This window comes from Acanthopagrus latus, chromosome 1, assembly GCF_904848185.1.
Source record: "Acanthopagrus latus isolate v.2019 chromosome 1, fAcaLat1.1, whole genome shotgun sequence".
NCBI lineage: Eukaryota > Metazoa > Chordata > Actinopteri > Spariformes > Sparidae > Acanthopagrus > Acanthopagrus latus.
Window position 1 is genome coordinate 5,081,907 of NC_051039.1, and position 17,034 is coordinate 5,098,940.

The window sequence follows — 17,034 nt, forward strand, 5'->3', positions numbered from 1 at the left end:
AACAGCCATTGTCCTGCAACCTCGCGGCTTCAAATCCTGGAAGTGGAAACACAGGGATGTCGGCCAACAGCCACGGCGACGACAATACCATCAGTTGCCGTTGTTCCAAAAAAAAACAAAAAATGACTGGAACAACTCCATCATTCATGGCAACCGTACCGACGGAGGACAAAACATCGCGTACATAAGCCCCAATTTTTCACAGCGTGTTTGCTTTCTCCGTCTGACCTCCACACGTCCTGCAATCTGATGTGTTATGATTCGACACATGAGGTCATCGCCGCTTGATTGGGGCGTTTTATGCTTTGGATTAAGGGGGCAGCCGGATGAAGACAATCCGAGTCCTCCCAGAGGGAAATGGACTCATATTAGGCGGTTTGTTATCTAATGAAGGAGGGGGACCACCTACGAACAGCAGGGGAGGATACACCACATGTTCAGAGGAAATCAGCAGCACAGAAGGAAAGAAACAGTGTAATGAGGAGCGATGTAAGAAAGCTGAGGTGAGACGGTGTTAGTGACACCACTCGTACGTACACACCAACACTAAAGAGATACTGCGAGGCCATTCTGTCATCCAGTAGCACCGTCTGTAACCACAACAGCAGCAGCATCTCCATAACAGAGGGGGAGTGCGGAGTGTCACGCTCTCTCCCTCGTCTGCTGATGCTCGCTCGCTCTGCCCTCCAGAGATAACAGCAGCTGTGCGTTTTCTTAAAAAAAAAAAAAAAAGAAAAATGCATGTGAGATCCTTCGGCTGGGAGATCATTTTGTTTACAAAAAAGATCTCTTAATGTGTGTGAAAAACCTTCTCGAGTGCTCTCTCTCTCTCTCTCTCTTTCTCTGTTTGCATCTCGTGACATGAAAGGTCGGGTGGCCGTGGGGAGGGAGGGGGAGAGGATGGGACGTCTCAGGGGGGCAAATCTCATGATCCCCCTCACCTCTCCAGTCAAAACAACTATGACAGAGGACGGAGTAAAAGAAAGCTGCAGGGAAATGAAGTGTGTTTTAGGTGACACATAAAGTGTGTCAAAAATGCTGCCTTCTTTTCCCTCTTTTTGGAGGATGCACCGCTGCTATCCATCACAGCCTCACATACCCCAAGACTCTTTGCAGAAAGAAAGTGAAAGAAGAAATATGAAAATGGCGACATCGCATGGCGTAGGTCGTCACGTTTGCAGGCCTGGGTGGCAGAAATCATAACGTAAGGGTAAAACATCTGGTGACGCAACCAGGAAATGCTCCAAAGTCTAGACCGTCACATTCAACAACAGCTGACGAGGTTAACAAGGTCTCTCTGAAGGACTCGCCTTCGAAGGCCGCAAAGGCCGAGTCCTTCGAAGGATGCAGACCCTGAACTGAGACGCAGCAACAGACTACTGCAAAGACACGAACAGAAAAGTTCTCTTTAACAACACAAGGCAAATTTTAGTACCTTTAAGAGTCAATCATAGGGCGAGAAATGCAATAAATGACATTTAGAGTCACATAAACTCAAGAAAAAAATCAATAAAACACACTAAAGTTTGGTATGAATTTAATATAAAACCAACAGCTGGCTTCTGAGACACATACAGCAGGTGGAGGGTGAAACAAACATCTTCATGGCTGATTGACTCACAAAACCAGGAGCAATTTCTGCACTATTACATGACAAAATACAGTCCACAGTAAAACATATGTGCAATATATTTTTATTTTGTATATTGCCATCATTGCCCAAACAGGAACAGGAGATGGATGGTTGGATGGATGGATGGATGGATGAGGGCTCTTGGCTCTGCTCAGATCTCGGCACATCTAACTTGTGCTGTTGATCCAGGTAAAGGCTCAGATCCAGGATTTCTTTTTTTTCTCACCTTCTTTAACATTGCAGGAGGAATTCATGACTCTGACGTAGATTATCCCAAAACAATTATCACCAACAGAGGCTGAGATATGCTGATGTTTCTTACCTCGTGTCAGTCGAGCTTAAAAAAAACACGATGGTGTTGTTTCATCATTCTTTCGATCTCCAGTTCATAACACAGGCGTTATAGTAGCTTATGAGAAAAATTACTTTACTTCTCACTTGGTTTATAACTACAACAAACACTTTCCTGATGAGTTTATGATTTCAAGTCTTCTCCGATGCAGCATGATGTTCATTTTGTAATAAATAAAAAGACGATTGAAGCGGTGTTGTGCTTTAGGATGAAAAGAAGGAATAAAACAAGATGGAGGCGGCCACGATGCCAAACCTCGAGGCTTCAAAGTGGTAAACCAGTGGGTGATGTCACTGTGGGTTTATACTTGGTTGCTGCATGTAGAGTAATTTAGTAATTTATTTTATTGATTACACTACTCTCAGTTGTTACCTATAAAGTTTAGAACAACAGATAAACACCCGTGTCATCGGTAGCCACTTGCACGGTTACTAAAAGTGACTCAGCAGCCACTCAGAGTCCAGAATTGTAAGCAGACGGGGGTATATAATAAAAAAACGACAGTGAAGTTGTTATCAACACAGATGACAGGAGACACAATTGTGCGTCTGTTCGAGCTCCGCGGAGCAATCTGGGTCAGCCGTGTTGTTTTTCCTCGGCGTGTCTGCGTTTCAGCCCGAGGTATGAAGTCGCTGAGCTGCCTCCCTGACAGTGGGGCTGATATATGGAGCTCTGTTACCATCATTCATAACCCCAGCACGCTAATTACAACCACAGGCTCGCAATGAGCACTGCTGCTTTGAACCAGGCGCTTTCTGACAGCATGACGGGATCTGGTGTGTGTGTGTGTGTGAGAGAGAGAGTGTGTGTGTGTGGGATAGGAGCATAAGTAGCTGAGTGAAGATTGACAGCCCCTGCCCCACCTCCCACCGGTCGGATGACTTGACCTCAGACCCTCCATCTCCATACCGGGAGAGATTTAAAAAGCAAAAGAAACGACCAGAAGAGGAGGAGGAGGAGAAGAAGCAGTGGCTCAAACAATCCAGCCACACATGACGCAGCAAATATCCTCAGCAGAACACAACAGAAGACGCCCCATCGTTTGGCATATTTGGCAAAAAAAAGTGAACATAAAGGGAGACTGCGCCGAGATAAGAATCGATGCTCACACAGATATTTACATTACCGAGCGGCGAATGTCAGAAATCCTCCTCCGGTCACACATTCCACGCAGCCACACGCAGCTGGGATGCTGTTTTGCAGGTCGCCTTGGAGACGGCGGGGAATGGGAGAGGGATGGAGGGGAAGAGTGGGGGGGGAGAACGGAGAGAGGGGAGCGTGAGCTTCTCTTTCATCAGGTCACACACACACACACTGACAGCCATTCAGCATGTTCGCCTCCAAACCATGAAAACATGAAAATCTTGATCTTTCTACTCAGCTTTTGTCTCTCATCCCGTCCTGCTGTCGTGACAGAGGACAGTCGCTCTTTGTTAAGTAGATATGAGAGAAATGTTTTTGGGGTTTGTAGCATAATGTGACGATAACTTTTAGAAATTACACTGCAAAAGTGTGTTGCGTCTCTTACATTTTGTGTGTTGAAGTCTTTGTTATTTATTATTTGCTCAGTTTAAAAATGTATCGTGGTTTCGTTGGGTCAAACTCTAAATCTGTAGTCTGCTACTTTGTGCATGAACTTAAAATTCGACTTGACTGAAGAAATAACTTGCTTTTGTCATTAAATTTGTATTTTTTCATCACTAACACATTAAGAAAAAAACACATCTGACCCGGTCTTGACACCTAGATGATGCAGGGGGACATTGTTCTTGGCCCACGGCCCTTTCGGTGACCTTTGAACCCCTCACCCTGAGACACAAGAGTCAATGTCTCACAGCCATTTTCATATAGTTAGAATCTGACCGTTGTTGTGCCAGGGAACAGAATAATCCCGGGAATATATTATCATATTTTGTTGTTGTTATCCTATAATCATTTATAAGCACTGACTGAATACAAGTCAGTTTTCAGTGAGCTGGTGCAATAAACTGCAGTGTCTGTGATTCACAGCTCTGTGATGCCATCTAGTGCTTTTATGTTGCATGAGTAAGGGGTTTTAAAAAAAGAAATGTGTGGCAGCAGTACAATATGATATAGAAATATATTTAAGTCTGTTAATAATATGATTGTATTTCAAACATATTTTATGATAATGAAGGGAAGAAACTCTAACTTCATCTTAACTGCGGCAGGTTATTTTTGTATGCACTTTTCATGAAACAGTGGGCGAAAAAACAAAAATATATTCTCAAAAAGCAAATTAAAATGGCCATTACTTTTTCCTGTTCTGTGTGAACTTTGGCCTCCATACCAAGGTGAAAAAGAGATAGTGATATTGAGCTCTCAAGAGTAAAGTGTAACCTGTCTGGCTTTCAGATTAAAAGCATGGAGTCTGGAAAGTACGGAAGCCTAAAGTGGTCATAGGTAAAACATAATATTTACTCCATTATTTATGTATTTATTTATTTCTGTGATAACGTGTTCAATTTAATTTGGATCAAGAGAACAATACTAAATGTTAAACGAAATACTTTAGACTCGTTCTGAGAAGCGGAAGCAATAAATTTGACCCATGGCCGTTTCAGGGCTTCCGTAGGAATAACGTCTCTTCAGTTTCACCATAAAGTTCTGTTTTTGCCAAATAATGAATCCACCTCTTCAGTTTCTTTACAGACTCTTCAGGGTGAAACATCCGCTTGGCACTGTACTAAATAATAATAATTTCATAAATATCGCACATATAAGCAGAAACAACGGATTGATTCGAACCTCGGCCGTTAAAAACCGACAGTGACGTTACATCCCAACTGGAACTTTATATGTCGGGATAAACCCGCACATGCGCAGACGGCCGCCGCTGACACCGGTAGTGACGTTAAAATGGCGTCCTCCGCGGCCCGGCTTACGACACGCTGGTTGTCAGCATCAGTTTCTTCTGGACGCCGCAGCGGTCTTTTTCTGAATGTCTCCTCCAGACACCGAGGGGTTTATTCAGGGACGATATCGCAGGCGCACCGGGGAGGGGTAGCGGTTAGCCTGAGCTCCTGGACGCACCGGAGTGACGTGACATTGAAGGGACTGACAGGTGAGACAGCTAGCTAACTGTTAGCATAACATCTTGAAACTTTGTTACATCAGCTGCTTTGTGTCACTGTCCATGATACAACTACAGTCTGATGAAGGGAATAAAGCTCTGTGGTGTTCAGCATCAGAGTGTACAACTAGCTGAATGCTATCATAGCTAGCCTCGGTCTCATTAAACTGCTCTGTGCAACTGTTTTTCAGTATTACATCAGTAACTGCATCAACAGTGACCTTGTCATCACAGCACCTTAATGCTGGTACCACTTGTTTTTCTGGTAATGTTGTTGTTGGGTTTTTAGTTAGCACGTCGTGTAGATTCGTCCTCAATCACGTAGCTGCAGGATTTAATAAAGGTGTAGCAGTCTTGAATGAATATACTGTCAGGGGATTGTGAAGCAAAACTACATTTCTGAAGTCTTGACTTTACTTTTCCTCCTTTACATTTACCAGAGATTGCACTTATTGTTCCTCTCATATATTTACTTGGTTCTGTGCAGTGTGTATTGTTGTGTACAAAACAGTGTGTTGTTATCTTCCAAATCGGATGCATTCTTGCTCAGAAGAGATGTGCAACACTAAATTGAGCCTTTCTTCTAAGACAACTCATTTTAGAAAGTCTGTGTCAAATGGAGTAGATACAGGAAACTATTAGAGTAATTTGACTTTTGCAGTTTGCTGTAAACACAAGTCAGTGATGCTGTAATGGAAAGACAACATTGTGCAGGTGATACAGCGTTCTTAGTGAATGAGGGACTTTCAGATACCCAATACCCAATATCCCAACTACCTAACATTTATTATGCCAAGAACACACCAGGATGTCCTACTACATGTGTTTGCATATTGCACTATGGAAGCCAGCATGCGTTTCTGGCTATACTGACCCACAATCCTCTGTGTAGTGTAAGGCAGGTCACATACGTGACGGTGTGTCATGCAAATATAAACAAGGCAGAGGATGCACAAACAGATGGAAGCACATTTAAGTGTAAGGACCATGTTCTTTGTACTCCAAAATTTTGTGCTAAGGTGGCGAAAGATTCAAGATCAAAAGGGTCAAAGGTCATGGTGCACTGTCATGATGAAGTAGTGTCTCCAAACTGTGTGCATACTGCAGGAAACAGGCAGTACTTACTAAAGATACAAATAAATTGTATGCAATTTGGAACATGTGCATTATTTTGTATTTCTTGATGACACGTTAGGAGCCTTGTTGATGATTAACAGTTAATGCTACATATATGTTGCACAAAAATTCCTCATTATCATATATTGTATATGTCTCATCAGCATCTTGACGTACTGTTGTGTTTTAATAGTCCTGTTATGATTCTTTTTCTCTGCAGGCACAAAATGTCCCAATGGCACGACCTGCCACTCTTTCCACACCAGCAGTAGGTTTGCAAACAAGCAGGACTTCTATGACGTCCTGGGTGTCTCCCGCACCGCCACACAGAAGGACATCAAGAAAGCGTACTACCAGGTCAGAATGACATTTTGCTGAATCTCACTGTTGTGAACTTGTGGACTGTTAACGTTTTATAATTGTTTGGATAGGTTTCAGAAAAAGGGTTTAAATCCAATGCTTCCTTGTTCTCTGCCTTCATATTTCTTCCTACTATTTGTTTTACCTCCAGTTGGCAAAGAAGTACCACCCAGACACCAACCCAGATGACCCAGACGCCAAAGAGAAGTTTGCCAAGCTGGCTGAGGCCTATGAGGTACTAAACCGATGACATAGAAGTGTCAGAGATGATTTGGTCCCCTCTCCAGTTGTTGTTGTTAACGTTGTTTGTGTGTGAAGGTCCTGAGTGACGAGGTGAAGAGGAAGCAGTATGACACATACGGAGCGGCAGGATTCGACCCACACCGTGCTGGGGCGAACCAGCAGCAGTACTACAGGGCAGGGGGGACCAGTATCGACCCCGAGGAGCTCTTCAGGAAGATCTTTGGAGAATTTACTGGAGGAATGCACTTTGGAAACATCCACAACATATTTGAACAGAGGCCCGAGGTCAGAACTCCCGTCGCTGTAGCATCAACATTTTCATTAGAATTGGCTAAACAGACATGCACAGAATGTGTCATTGAGGTTTGAGTGACGTATCTGTTTTCCCACAGTTTGTGATGGAGCTTTCGTTTTCTGAGGCAGCGAAGGGCGCAAGTAAGGAGCTGAGTGTGAATATAGATGACAACTGCCCGAGGTGTGATGGGAAGGGCAGCGAGCCGGGCACCAAGGTGTCCCAGTGTAACTACTGCAACGGAACTGGCATGGTGAGCTTCAGGCTGGCAGGCAGAAGCAGGGCACTTAAACCTGTAGTTTGAGGAAGGATTTCACTGTGCTGTTCGTCAGCCACATTAATGACTGTGTCTCTCCCCGCAGGAGACTCTCAACACGGGTCCTTTCATGATGCGCAGCTCCTGTCGACGCTGCGGTGGGAAGGGAACGATCATTATTACGGCCTGCGTCATGTGTCGAGGCTCAGGTCAGACCAAGAAGAGGCAGACTGTCACTGTGCCTGTACCTGCTGGTAGGTTCTCACGAGTGATTGATGAAAGATGACTCAAATTCAGATCTGTTTGGACAAGAACAATATAAAGATCCCTGGCGTGTCTCAGTTTATTTCAACAAGGTCTTAATTTCGTGCCAAATGCGAGTCTGTGTAAACTTGCTGTGATTGTTGACTCTGATGGAACAAGCTGCTACATTATGACCTGCAGGCATGAATACTGATTTTTGTGACATTCTCTCACAGGAGTGGAAAACGGTCAGACGGTGCGCATGTCAGTAGGAAGTAGAGAAATCCTCATTACATTCAGGGTGAGTTTTTATTTCTGTGTTTTTGAAGCATTTAACGAGTTACTGAATTCTACCGACGTGCTGGAGTAATAATATTACAGTTTGAAATGTTGTAATCTGACGTGTCTCTGAACAGGTCCAGAGAAGTCCGGTGTTCAAGCGAGATGGACTCAACATCCACTCGGACGTGTTCATCTCGATAGCTCAGGCCATCCTGGGGGGCACGGCCACAGGACAGGGCCTCTATGAAACCATCAGTATCGTGGTGAGTAAGAAGAAGAGCAGCAGCGTATAGACAACATTCAGCTTCCTCTCACAGTTATAAAGATGCTGTTGAGACTCTAAAGCAACTAAATACTATTGATAAAAAAATGGTTCTCAAGTTTAAATTCCTGTTTGTTTCAGGAGATAAAATCCCTGCTGTCTGTTCTGTGTTTTCAGATTCCTCCCGGCTGCCAGGCTGACCAGGTGATCCGGCTGCAGGGGAAAGGCATCCGGAGGATGAACAGCTACAGCTATGGAGATCACTACGTTCACATCAAGATCCGAGTGCCAAAGTAAGACCCACATGGATATTTTATAAATGTATGTCAAGACTACTCTGCCTAGCTATGTAACGTTGCTGTAATAAAAGCATTAGATTTGTATTTGTAGATGGTGTAAATCAAATACTGTCATCTCATTTTTTATGTCTTCATGTCTGCTACTCTTTCATGTGAAATTACGTACACTTATACACTTACGAGTTATAGATGAATCAGTTTTTATCATTAAATGTTTTCTGGTGTGTTGTTCCTGCAGGAAGTTAACACGCAGGCAGCGCTCTCTGTTGCTGACTTACGCTGAAGAGGAGACGGATGTTCAGGGGACTGTCACCGGTGTCGATCCCTCTGCAGGTGAGAGTTTTACACATACAGTTGAACATGACTCCAGCGTGTATGCAGACAGACGCGTAGAAACAGATCAGTCAGTCAGCGGTGCACCGCAGCGGTGTCAGTAGTTGAGCTAATGCGATGTGCATTTGTGTCCAGGAGGGGGCAGCAGCACTTCAGGGTCTGGTTCGAAGTCGACCAGCTCAGACGAGGGACAGGACGAGCAGAAGGAGGAAGGAGGCTTCTTCTCTAAACTAAAGAAATTATTCAGCTGACACTCAGGCTGCAGGTGGGAGCTTCAAACAGTTGATATGCACACTGATATGTGGAAAACATAAACATAACATTCAGCAGCACTTTGCAAATAATGAATTCAGTGCAATTAACCTCTGGTCAAGTAATTTACTTTCAGAGCACATTTAAATACAAATGTCAGGGGATGTACTCGTAGAGCTCTGTAGCTACACTAAGTATTTCCTTGATACTTTTACAGGGAAATTTATTATTTATTGTATGAATTCTTCATATTCTGCAATTTTGTTTTAGATGTTGACTTTTTTTTTTTTTTTTTTAGCTTTTTTTGAGTCAAAATCTTTACATTTGACTGTTTTCTGCCAGGAAAGTCTTCCTCCAGCAATACTGAATTCCTGACCCTGGCAAGATTTATTTTGCCTAACATGCATTATAGCAGTTCCACTGATGTTAAAGATATCAGGAAAAGTGAGATTTATTTACTATTTGATTCAACATTACTTGTTGGATGCCAGACTGACAGACTGACTTGCTTTAGTAGTATGTCAAACTTAACTTGCTCTCTTCTCTCTCCAGGTGGAAAACGACGGTAAACATGCTGAAGGGAGAAAAGAAGACCACTGACTGGGCCTCCATGCCGTCTGCCGCTGCTGTGGACGGATTGAGCTCGGAGGAGGAGGAGGAGGAGGAAGAAGAGAGGCAGAGTGGCGTTTGTGTTGACACAGTCGCACATTGTTGAAGCTGCGGTTGGCAAACAGGCCACGACGACGCCAGGTCCACCCACACACGTTCTGACCCGACACCACAGGCAGGTGCAGAGCTGAGAGACTCCAGGACTTCTGGATGAGGAACACGGTGACGACTGCAGAGGACTGTTGTTACTGTGGTGCAACAACTCTGCCGCCTGCGTTCTGTGTTTGAAACCACACTCCTCATTGAGTCACAAAGTGCTCTACAGACTGGAACTCTATATTTAATGAAACCAAGAAAAAAAAAAGACATACAAGAAACAAAGGTCAACTTACATAAACAAAAAGGAAGGATGCCGATCCTGTAGCACCCATTTAACGTAGTGATATATTGTGAAAATGTATTGAAAGTGTTGAAATTTGCATGTAACCTGATCTGAAAATGTAATAAAACCCCAAAATGTTTAAAAATGTCATCACTGTATCATCTGAATGGGACGCTGTTATGACCAGCACCTCACTTTTTAGTGTAAAGTCACTGTGCAACTCAGTTTAAAGAATAAAACAGATACATTGGATGATCACTGAAACAAAGTTTATGGGTTTTAGGAAAAATACTACAGATGGTTCATTGTTTGACTCACTGGACATTAAAACTTCCAAAATCTGTTTATGTGAAACGTTACGGCCAAAAAATAAACAGGAATTTGTCTCACTGGTACTTTGTTGTTGTTGTTGTTGTTGTTGTTGTTGTGTGTGTGACAACAAAACTGCAAAAATAACATTTCTGAAGCTTTTTCATTTCTGTTGTGACGCTACAAGTCAACAGTAGGTGGCGGTGTGAGTCAGTAATGAGTCATGATTTGCTCTCTGACACTTTTCCTCAGAGCTCACAGTCTCTGACCGTCTGACCGTCGCCCACTTCATCACTCTGTGAGGGTCATGGAGAACACTGGCTGCAGACGGGGGGTTTCCAGCTGCGCCCAGACTCGGAGTGGTCAGTCTGCACAAACAGGGCTCGCGGTGCCTCACGCGGCAGAGCTATGATTTAATATGAAGTCACTGTTACATATGGAGCAGGCCAGGGTCTGTGTCGTGCATGCATTACAGTTACATAATCCAAACCCTTTAGATCATGTAACCATAATAACATAATGTCATTATGTTCATGGACCCTCTGCTGCCTGATGGTTATTAAGATCATCCGGATGATGCTGCGTCTTGACAGAAGCCTCCATGTGTTACACATCACAGCAGAGGAATCTTCATGTGGGCTCCAGCTCAACTTTCTATAATCTCAACATCTTTTAGATTCACTGTACTTTTTATTTACGTGTTCGAAGGAAGCAAAACAGGATCCATATGTTCAGAATAGCTTTTAGTTTATAATTACATTAAAGACTGAAGAGGACGAACATCCTGCTTTTGTCTTTTGGTAGGAGAGGGTACAATCTGTTCCCGGGTCAGATCACCATCTTTCACTGGCTGGTATGATACTGTTGATGGAAATATGCAGTAAGTCGGCTTCTTCTGCCTCATTTCTGCCTCGATGCTATAACTCACGTTAAAGTTAAGGACATTTATGTTTAAATACTTCTCTGTCAGCATCGTTCTTTCTGAATAAAAGGTGAAAATAAGACTGAAGTAAAAGATATAAAGAAGTAAAGACTAACACTTGCCAACTCTCCTGATCTTCCCAGGACACTCCTCTCCTCTCCCAGTTTCCTCCCGGTGTCACAATTCTCACTTATTTCTCCCAATTTATGACATTTCTTTAAAACTTTTTACCCTTCAAGTTTTCACAACCTGTTGCTGCTGTCCTGTTGCACCTCGTCCTCCTCAGTGAGTGAGAGACGAACAGAGAAATGAAGAAGAGGGAGAATAATTAAACACATTTCAGACGCCCTGGAGAGAAGAATTCCCATTTCTTGCCTAAAGTTTTAAAGTCGAGGGGCTGTAACATCTGCCTCGTTGAATTTTCTCCCAGTCACGGGGATTTCACCACGAATGAATGAATAAAAAATGGGGAATTATTCTTTATAGGATAGAAATGGTGTTGCATTTCACCTATTGTTTTGTTATTTTCCTTCCTCAAAGATCATCAGAATGCAGGAAACACAGAACTTAATCTCAATTTTTAGGTACGAAACCTTCCTTATTTTCAATGTCCCATGGTTGGCAAGTATAAATGTTACACACCAAACAAAGAAAACAGAAAAAGCAAATGTTCATGTGTCAGCCACCTATTTTTAGACTGCTCACCCAGGTTTATATACATGCTAACTTTGGTGCAAGATGATATCATACAGGCTGTCTTAATTTTTCAGTGGGAATGACTTAAATTCGATTTTTTTCATTCTTTTTTTTAGTCTCGGTGAAGTCACGTCTCCACTCTCTTCACCTCTTTGACACAATTTTCGTGTTTTTCAGTCTTGCTGACTACATCTTCCTCTTGAGACACTTTCAAAACCGAGGCTGGCACCAAGCTTAATAAAAAACAAGTTCCTGAGAGGCTGAGAGTCAGGAGACGTGGGGCTCTCACTCGACGACTCTCTATAGAAACACAGAGCTGTACATTATGTTTAATGTTGAATGGGAACAGACAGACGACAAAAAAGCCTTTACAACACGATTAAGTGACAGATTTCGACCCGGGCAGCCAGACTTCACCAAAGTCAATAGACGGCAATTAAATGTTGGACCGACTCAGAGACATTATTTGACCTCGTCGGGCCATAAAGGCAGAAACACACATAGACTCTCAGTTATACAAACACATAAAAGCTCTCGTCTGCCAATCAGTGTGTGACTGGCAGCTGGTTGCTGGGAGTAACTGGGAAAAAGTAGGCAGGCATCATGGGAAGTGATAATGGACTTCACCCCCCGCTTTTAACGCCGCAACACAAACGGCCTCGCATCTTCTCACGGCGCGCCACAAAAAGGTCAAAAGCAGAGTGTGGAGGGTAATTGGTTGGGTGCTCTTGTGTTACTGTTGCAGGCTGGATGGATGATTATATTTCGTGGCTCGAGAATGCCGTCTGTGTGGGCAGGAGACGGTGATTGACTGAAGCCTTAGGAGCACATTTAGAGAGGATGAATGTATGGAGGTCTCACAGCTGGTGACAGACAGATTTGTGAGATTTAGTGCCCTCTCCACGCCTGGAAGCATCCCGTCCTGAGGCCCGCTTTACCAGGATGCTGCTGGCCGGTCCGCTGGGAACGGGGCTTTGTTTTATGTAGAGAGAACTAAGCCTGGGATTTGTCCGTTATCTTCCCACTGGGGTCGGCTGAGTCTCGAGGAGGACGCTTGAGGTTATATATGTGTGGGGGGCCTATAGCTCCTAGCTGAGGCCTGGATGGTGTGTAATCCTTTAATTTAACAAGTGAATCACACGCGAACCAGAAACTGTGGCTGTACAGAGCACAAACACAAATCAACAGGATTTCATCTCCGCTTTGAGCTCTGAAGCTCTGAAGCTCTTCCACTCGGTTCTCGCTGGTGTGTTTCCATCCACCACAGTATCACGATTCACAGCTTTAATAGGGTTAAAGGTTCGACTCCTGCAAGGGGCCACACACATTTACAACCCAGTGAACAGATGAAACACCAAACCTCGCTCTCTGGATGGTCATACCCTGTTCGTCTGTAAAATCTAAATCTTGTGGCTCACCTGTCGATGCCTTTACCTGCTCCGTCGTCCTCTTGTATAATTGTAGCTGAGCTACATCTAATGCACGTCTGTCTCTCTGTGGCTCACATGAACGAAGCTCACTGAGGCAATGTGATTGTGATTTCGGGGGCAACATAAATAAAACTTTTATTTGAATTTATTTGACATGGTTCTGGAAGTTATCTTCGTTGTTTTTCACATGATGTTCATTTTGGTACATTTAATTAAAAAAAAAAAAAAAAAAAAAAAAAAGCTAATCGCCTGCATGAAGCTCCACTTCTGTGAGCCTGTGCACAGACCCTGGATGACACAGAGAAAATGAAATTAAAGAAATTATGCTTTTTTAATGACAACATAAATTACAAATAGTTAGAAATGGGGACGCACCGATCCGATACTGATATCAAACATCCGTCTGGTACTGACTCAGATAGCCGGGTTGCCATTAAATTGCTATTAAATTCTATTCTACATGCAAAAAATCCCCCTGACTTCAAATTATCTGATAATAATCTTGAAGTCTCAAATGTGGATAAATATGTTGGACATTTTATTACAGAACATGTGACAGATGATGATGATATTCATAGGCGACGCCACAAGAACAAGAACAGTTTGTTTATTCACTTATGGAAAAATATATATATTATTACCTTATTAATACTGCAAATACTTAAATTCTGAGTTTCCTCTAAAAAGAAAAAAAACTACATTACTGCCTCTTTAATATGTATGAAAGTGAAATTATCTTGATTTTTTAAAATCAAACAGAAGTTTAAGCAACACAGTCTCAGCCGTGGAGGTACAGCTGTCTCTGTAAGACACCAGTGTATGTTTCTTTTAAACTATTCCTGTTTATTTTGAATGTTTCGTAACATGTGATTTAATCAGCCCGTCTTCTTTATCTCCCATGATGCCCCTGGATGAGGTGAGTGGAAAGGTCAAGAGAGGCGGAAATGGAATTAAACCAGCGTCGCCACTTGCTCGGATTGAAGGAGCAGGATAAATAATGACAGAAAAATAGGAAAACAACAACAACAACAATGCACAAAGATAAAGGATTTATTGAAAGAGAAATCTGACGCAGGAGCGAGTGTTGCGTCTTCCGCAAAAGATGCGCAACTTGCCAGAATCGTGCAGGATGCTGGTGTTTCCTGCAGAGGCCGAACTTGTTCACTGGTGCAAAAACACTCATCTAACGTGGCCCGCACGTTTTGGATGACTCTCTCCTGAGCACCCGAAGCAGAAGACAGAAGAAGTTTATCCAGCTTATCGATCTGGAGACCGTCATGCTGATGATCAATGACGAGGAGGAGCTCGACACGAGGTAGACACATTTATTATTGTTGATATGAAATGCTGTGGCTGTGGCTGAGGCTACGACATGTGCCGAATTTACTCGAAGGCCTAAGTGATTCAGAATTTTTCAGAAAAATCACTTCACAAAGTTTATAAAGTGTCTCCTAACTCAACTACTCACTAAATTGAGCTTTTTTCTAAGGGAGTCTGGGGGATTTCTCTCCCTCCCTCGTCTCCTTGCTGTTATTGACTGTGGTTGATGTTGCTGCTGTGAACTACAACATCTGCTCTGCTGCAAAACGTCTTCAGATTGTTTTTTTTTTTTTATTATTGGACAAACATATTAATGCTGCGCTTCATTTACCATGATGTCATCATACAGACTGACACCTCAGCATCTCCAGCTGTGACTGACTTCCTGCACGTTGACTTGACTGCCTGCGTCTTTATGATTCAATCCTAAGCTTTTTTTCATGTTGACACCGGGGTGGAGTTTGTGCTGTTGGGGTTGAGGACAGGCCGGTCTGTTTCGAACACCAGGGCCTTGTTTTGATCCGTCTGACCTCCTTATTTGTCGTAATTTCTTCTCGAATAAAAGTGTCAGCTCCTTAATTCTATAAAAGGTTTCAGATCTGGCTTGTGTGCCGCTTTGTGGCTGTGCAGCACAGAGAGAGGGAAAAAAAAGGCAAGAGTGAGTAATCCAAATCAGATTAGTCAGTGATTCATTCTGTAATCACAGCCTTCCAAAACTTACTTTTTCTTTTTTTTTCTTCCCCGGGCCCAACGGATATTGGCAACCGGGGGACTGGAGGCCATAATCACAGGGGATATATCTGAACCAAGCAGTGGGCCAACTGGGAGATATTTCATTACTGATCCAGTAACCATCATTCAGCTGCAGTTTGTGTGTGTTATGTGTGTGTGTACAAGTGTGTGTGTGTGTGTAAGGCTAAAGGGTAACATTGGTTGCGGCCTGTTTCCCATTTCCCCTCAATCAGAGGAACCTCTGGTCCAATTTCACCCTCCCCTTCCTCCCACCACCCCCATCTTCAGCTAATTAGGGTTCCAGATCACTGCCACATGCATGTGGGAGCGACAGCAGTGTGTGTGTGTGTGTGTGTGTGTGTGTGTGTGTGTGTGCACTTATATTTACGTCCATCTCAAGGGGGACAAGGAGATGTTCCCTGCCTCACCGCTATTAAAAGGCCCGACCCCTGATTTAGTATCAGATTACCAGATTGCCAAATGTTTTCCACATGGTCTTTTTTTTTTTCCCGTATCAATCCTGAGCTCAGTGGCTGATGTTGCGGCCTGGCCTCGGTCCTCCCGCTCTCACCAAACGGCAGGAACACAATGACATATAGCACACAAACCGGTGACCTCATGCCTGGTAATGTTTCTCAGACCTCTTCCCCAGAAAAGCCTGTTCACTTTTAACCCAGCTAACCAATTTGCCGGCCTGAAAAAACATACATTTTGGGGTTTTGTTTGGTTGATTCATAGTCCTGCTGTGAGAGAAGAAATATCAGGGTGAAATCACGGTTTGCGGTAGGATAATTAGGCTATTACATAAAACCAGGCAGCCTTTAGGGAGACCGTCAGTTTAGCCAAAAATACAAAATGTGCTGAAATGATTTGGAACTCAACTTGGGCAGCTGTGTGTGTGTGTGTGTGTGTGTGTGTGTGTGTGTGTGTGTGTGTGTGTGTGTGTGTGTGTGTGTGTGTGTGTTTTATAAGTTGTACTGTATGTTCATTACGTCCAGAGTTTTCTTACCTGTAATTTATTCTAAATACAAAATAAATGATGGAGTTTTATTCTACCAGTGTTGGAGCTCTCTCACTGAGAAACGAATGGTTGCTTGGAAATTTGATCAAGAAGTGGATAGTCGCACATCACGTTGGTTCAAGGCTGTCGGGAAATCAAGTAAATGAAAAGAGGATCTTTTTTAAAGGTAGCGTTTCGACCCATCAGGATCCAGGTGGGGTCAAAGCGTCTTTTCATGCCTGTTAGAAGTCACAAGTGAATTTATTAGTTACATGTTTATTTAGATGTTTCTGTGTGCACCACTGCATGTGTCAGGACCTCGAAATCTTCAGACTCACAGTCCCCAAGAGAAGCTGACCACACACACACACACACACACACACACACACACACACACACACACACACACTAATCATGCAGTTAAGGGAAACGTCCCCTGCTGACGGTCCCACCCACTCGTTCCCCTCGGCCAGTCAGTCTTCTCTGGTGGGTTTTTGTCAGCCTTACAGCAAATAGCCCCGGCCATAAATCACACAGTGTTAGCGTCGCGGCCTGCAACAAGCACAGCGTGCATTATTATTACTAACTGCAGCCACTTGTGGTAAATCTGACTGCTG

At 43.4% G+C, this 17,034-nt stretch overlaps 1 protein-coding gene across 2 annotated transcripts; it reads left to right on the forward strand.

The window, feature by feature from the left end:
• The first annotated feature begins 4,804 nt into the window (after positions 1-4,804).
• LOC119028346 (dnaJ homolog subfamily A member 3, mitochondrial-like) lies at positions 4,805-10,403 on the forward strand. Of its 2 annotated transcripts, XM_037114219.1 has the most exons (12): positions 4,808-5,070; positions 6,416-6,552; positions 6,707-6,790; positions 6,874-7,083; positions 7,191-7,343; positions 7,453-7,600; positions 7,826-7,890; positions 8,006-8,134; positions 8,311-8,426; positions 8,671-8,765; positions 8,901-9,030; positions 9,570-10,403. In XM_037114219.1, the coding sequence occupies exons 1-11, from the start codon at positions 4,866-4,868 to the stop codon at positions 9,014-9,016; spliced, it is 1,458 nt and encodes a 485-aa protein (XP_036970114.1). In that variant the 5' UTR covers positions 4,808-4,865; the 3' UTR covers positions 9,017-9,030; positions 9,570-10,403. The 2 variants fall into 2 exon arrangements, with proteins under 2 accessions (XP_036970123.1, XP_036970114.1); XM_037114228.1 differs by lacking the exon at positions 8,901-9,030 and having other exon boundaries at positions 4,805-5,070.
• Positions 10,404-17,034: the final 6,631 nt, after the last annotated feature.

Excerpts from the sequence above, each read along its gene's own strand:
- LOC119028346 (XM_037114219.1), top strand. The coding sequence starts at position 4,866 with ATGGCGTCCTCCGCGGCCCGGCTTACGACACGCTGGTTGTCAGCATCA. Across the intron at positions 7,344-7,452 it reads ACTGCAACGGAACTGGCATG|GAGACTCTCAACACGGGTCC; the intron begins GTGAGCTTCAGG and ends CTCTCCCCGCAG. Across the intron at positions 8,427-8,670 it reads ATCAAGATCCGAGTGCCAAA|GAAGTTAACACGCAGGCAGC; the intron begins GTAAGACCCACA and ends TTGTTCCTGCAG.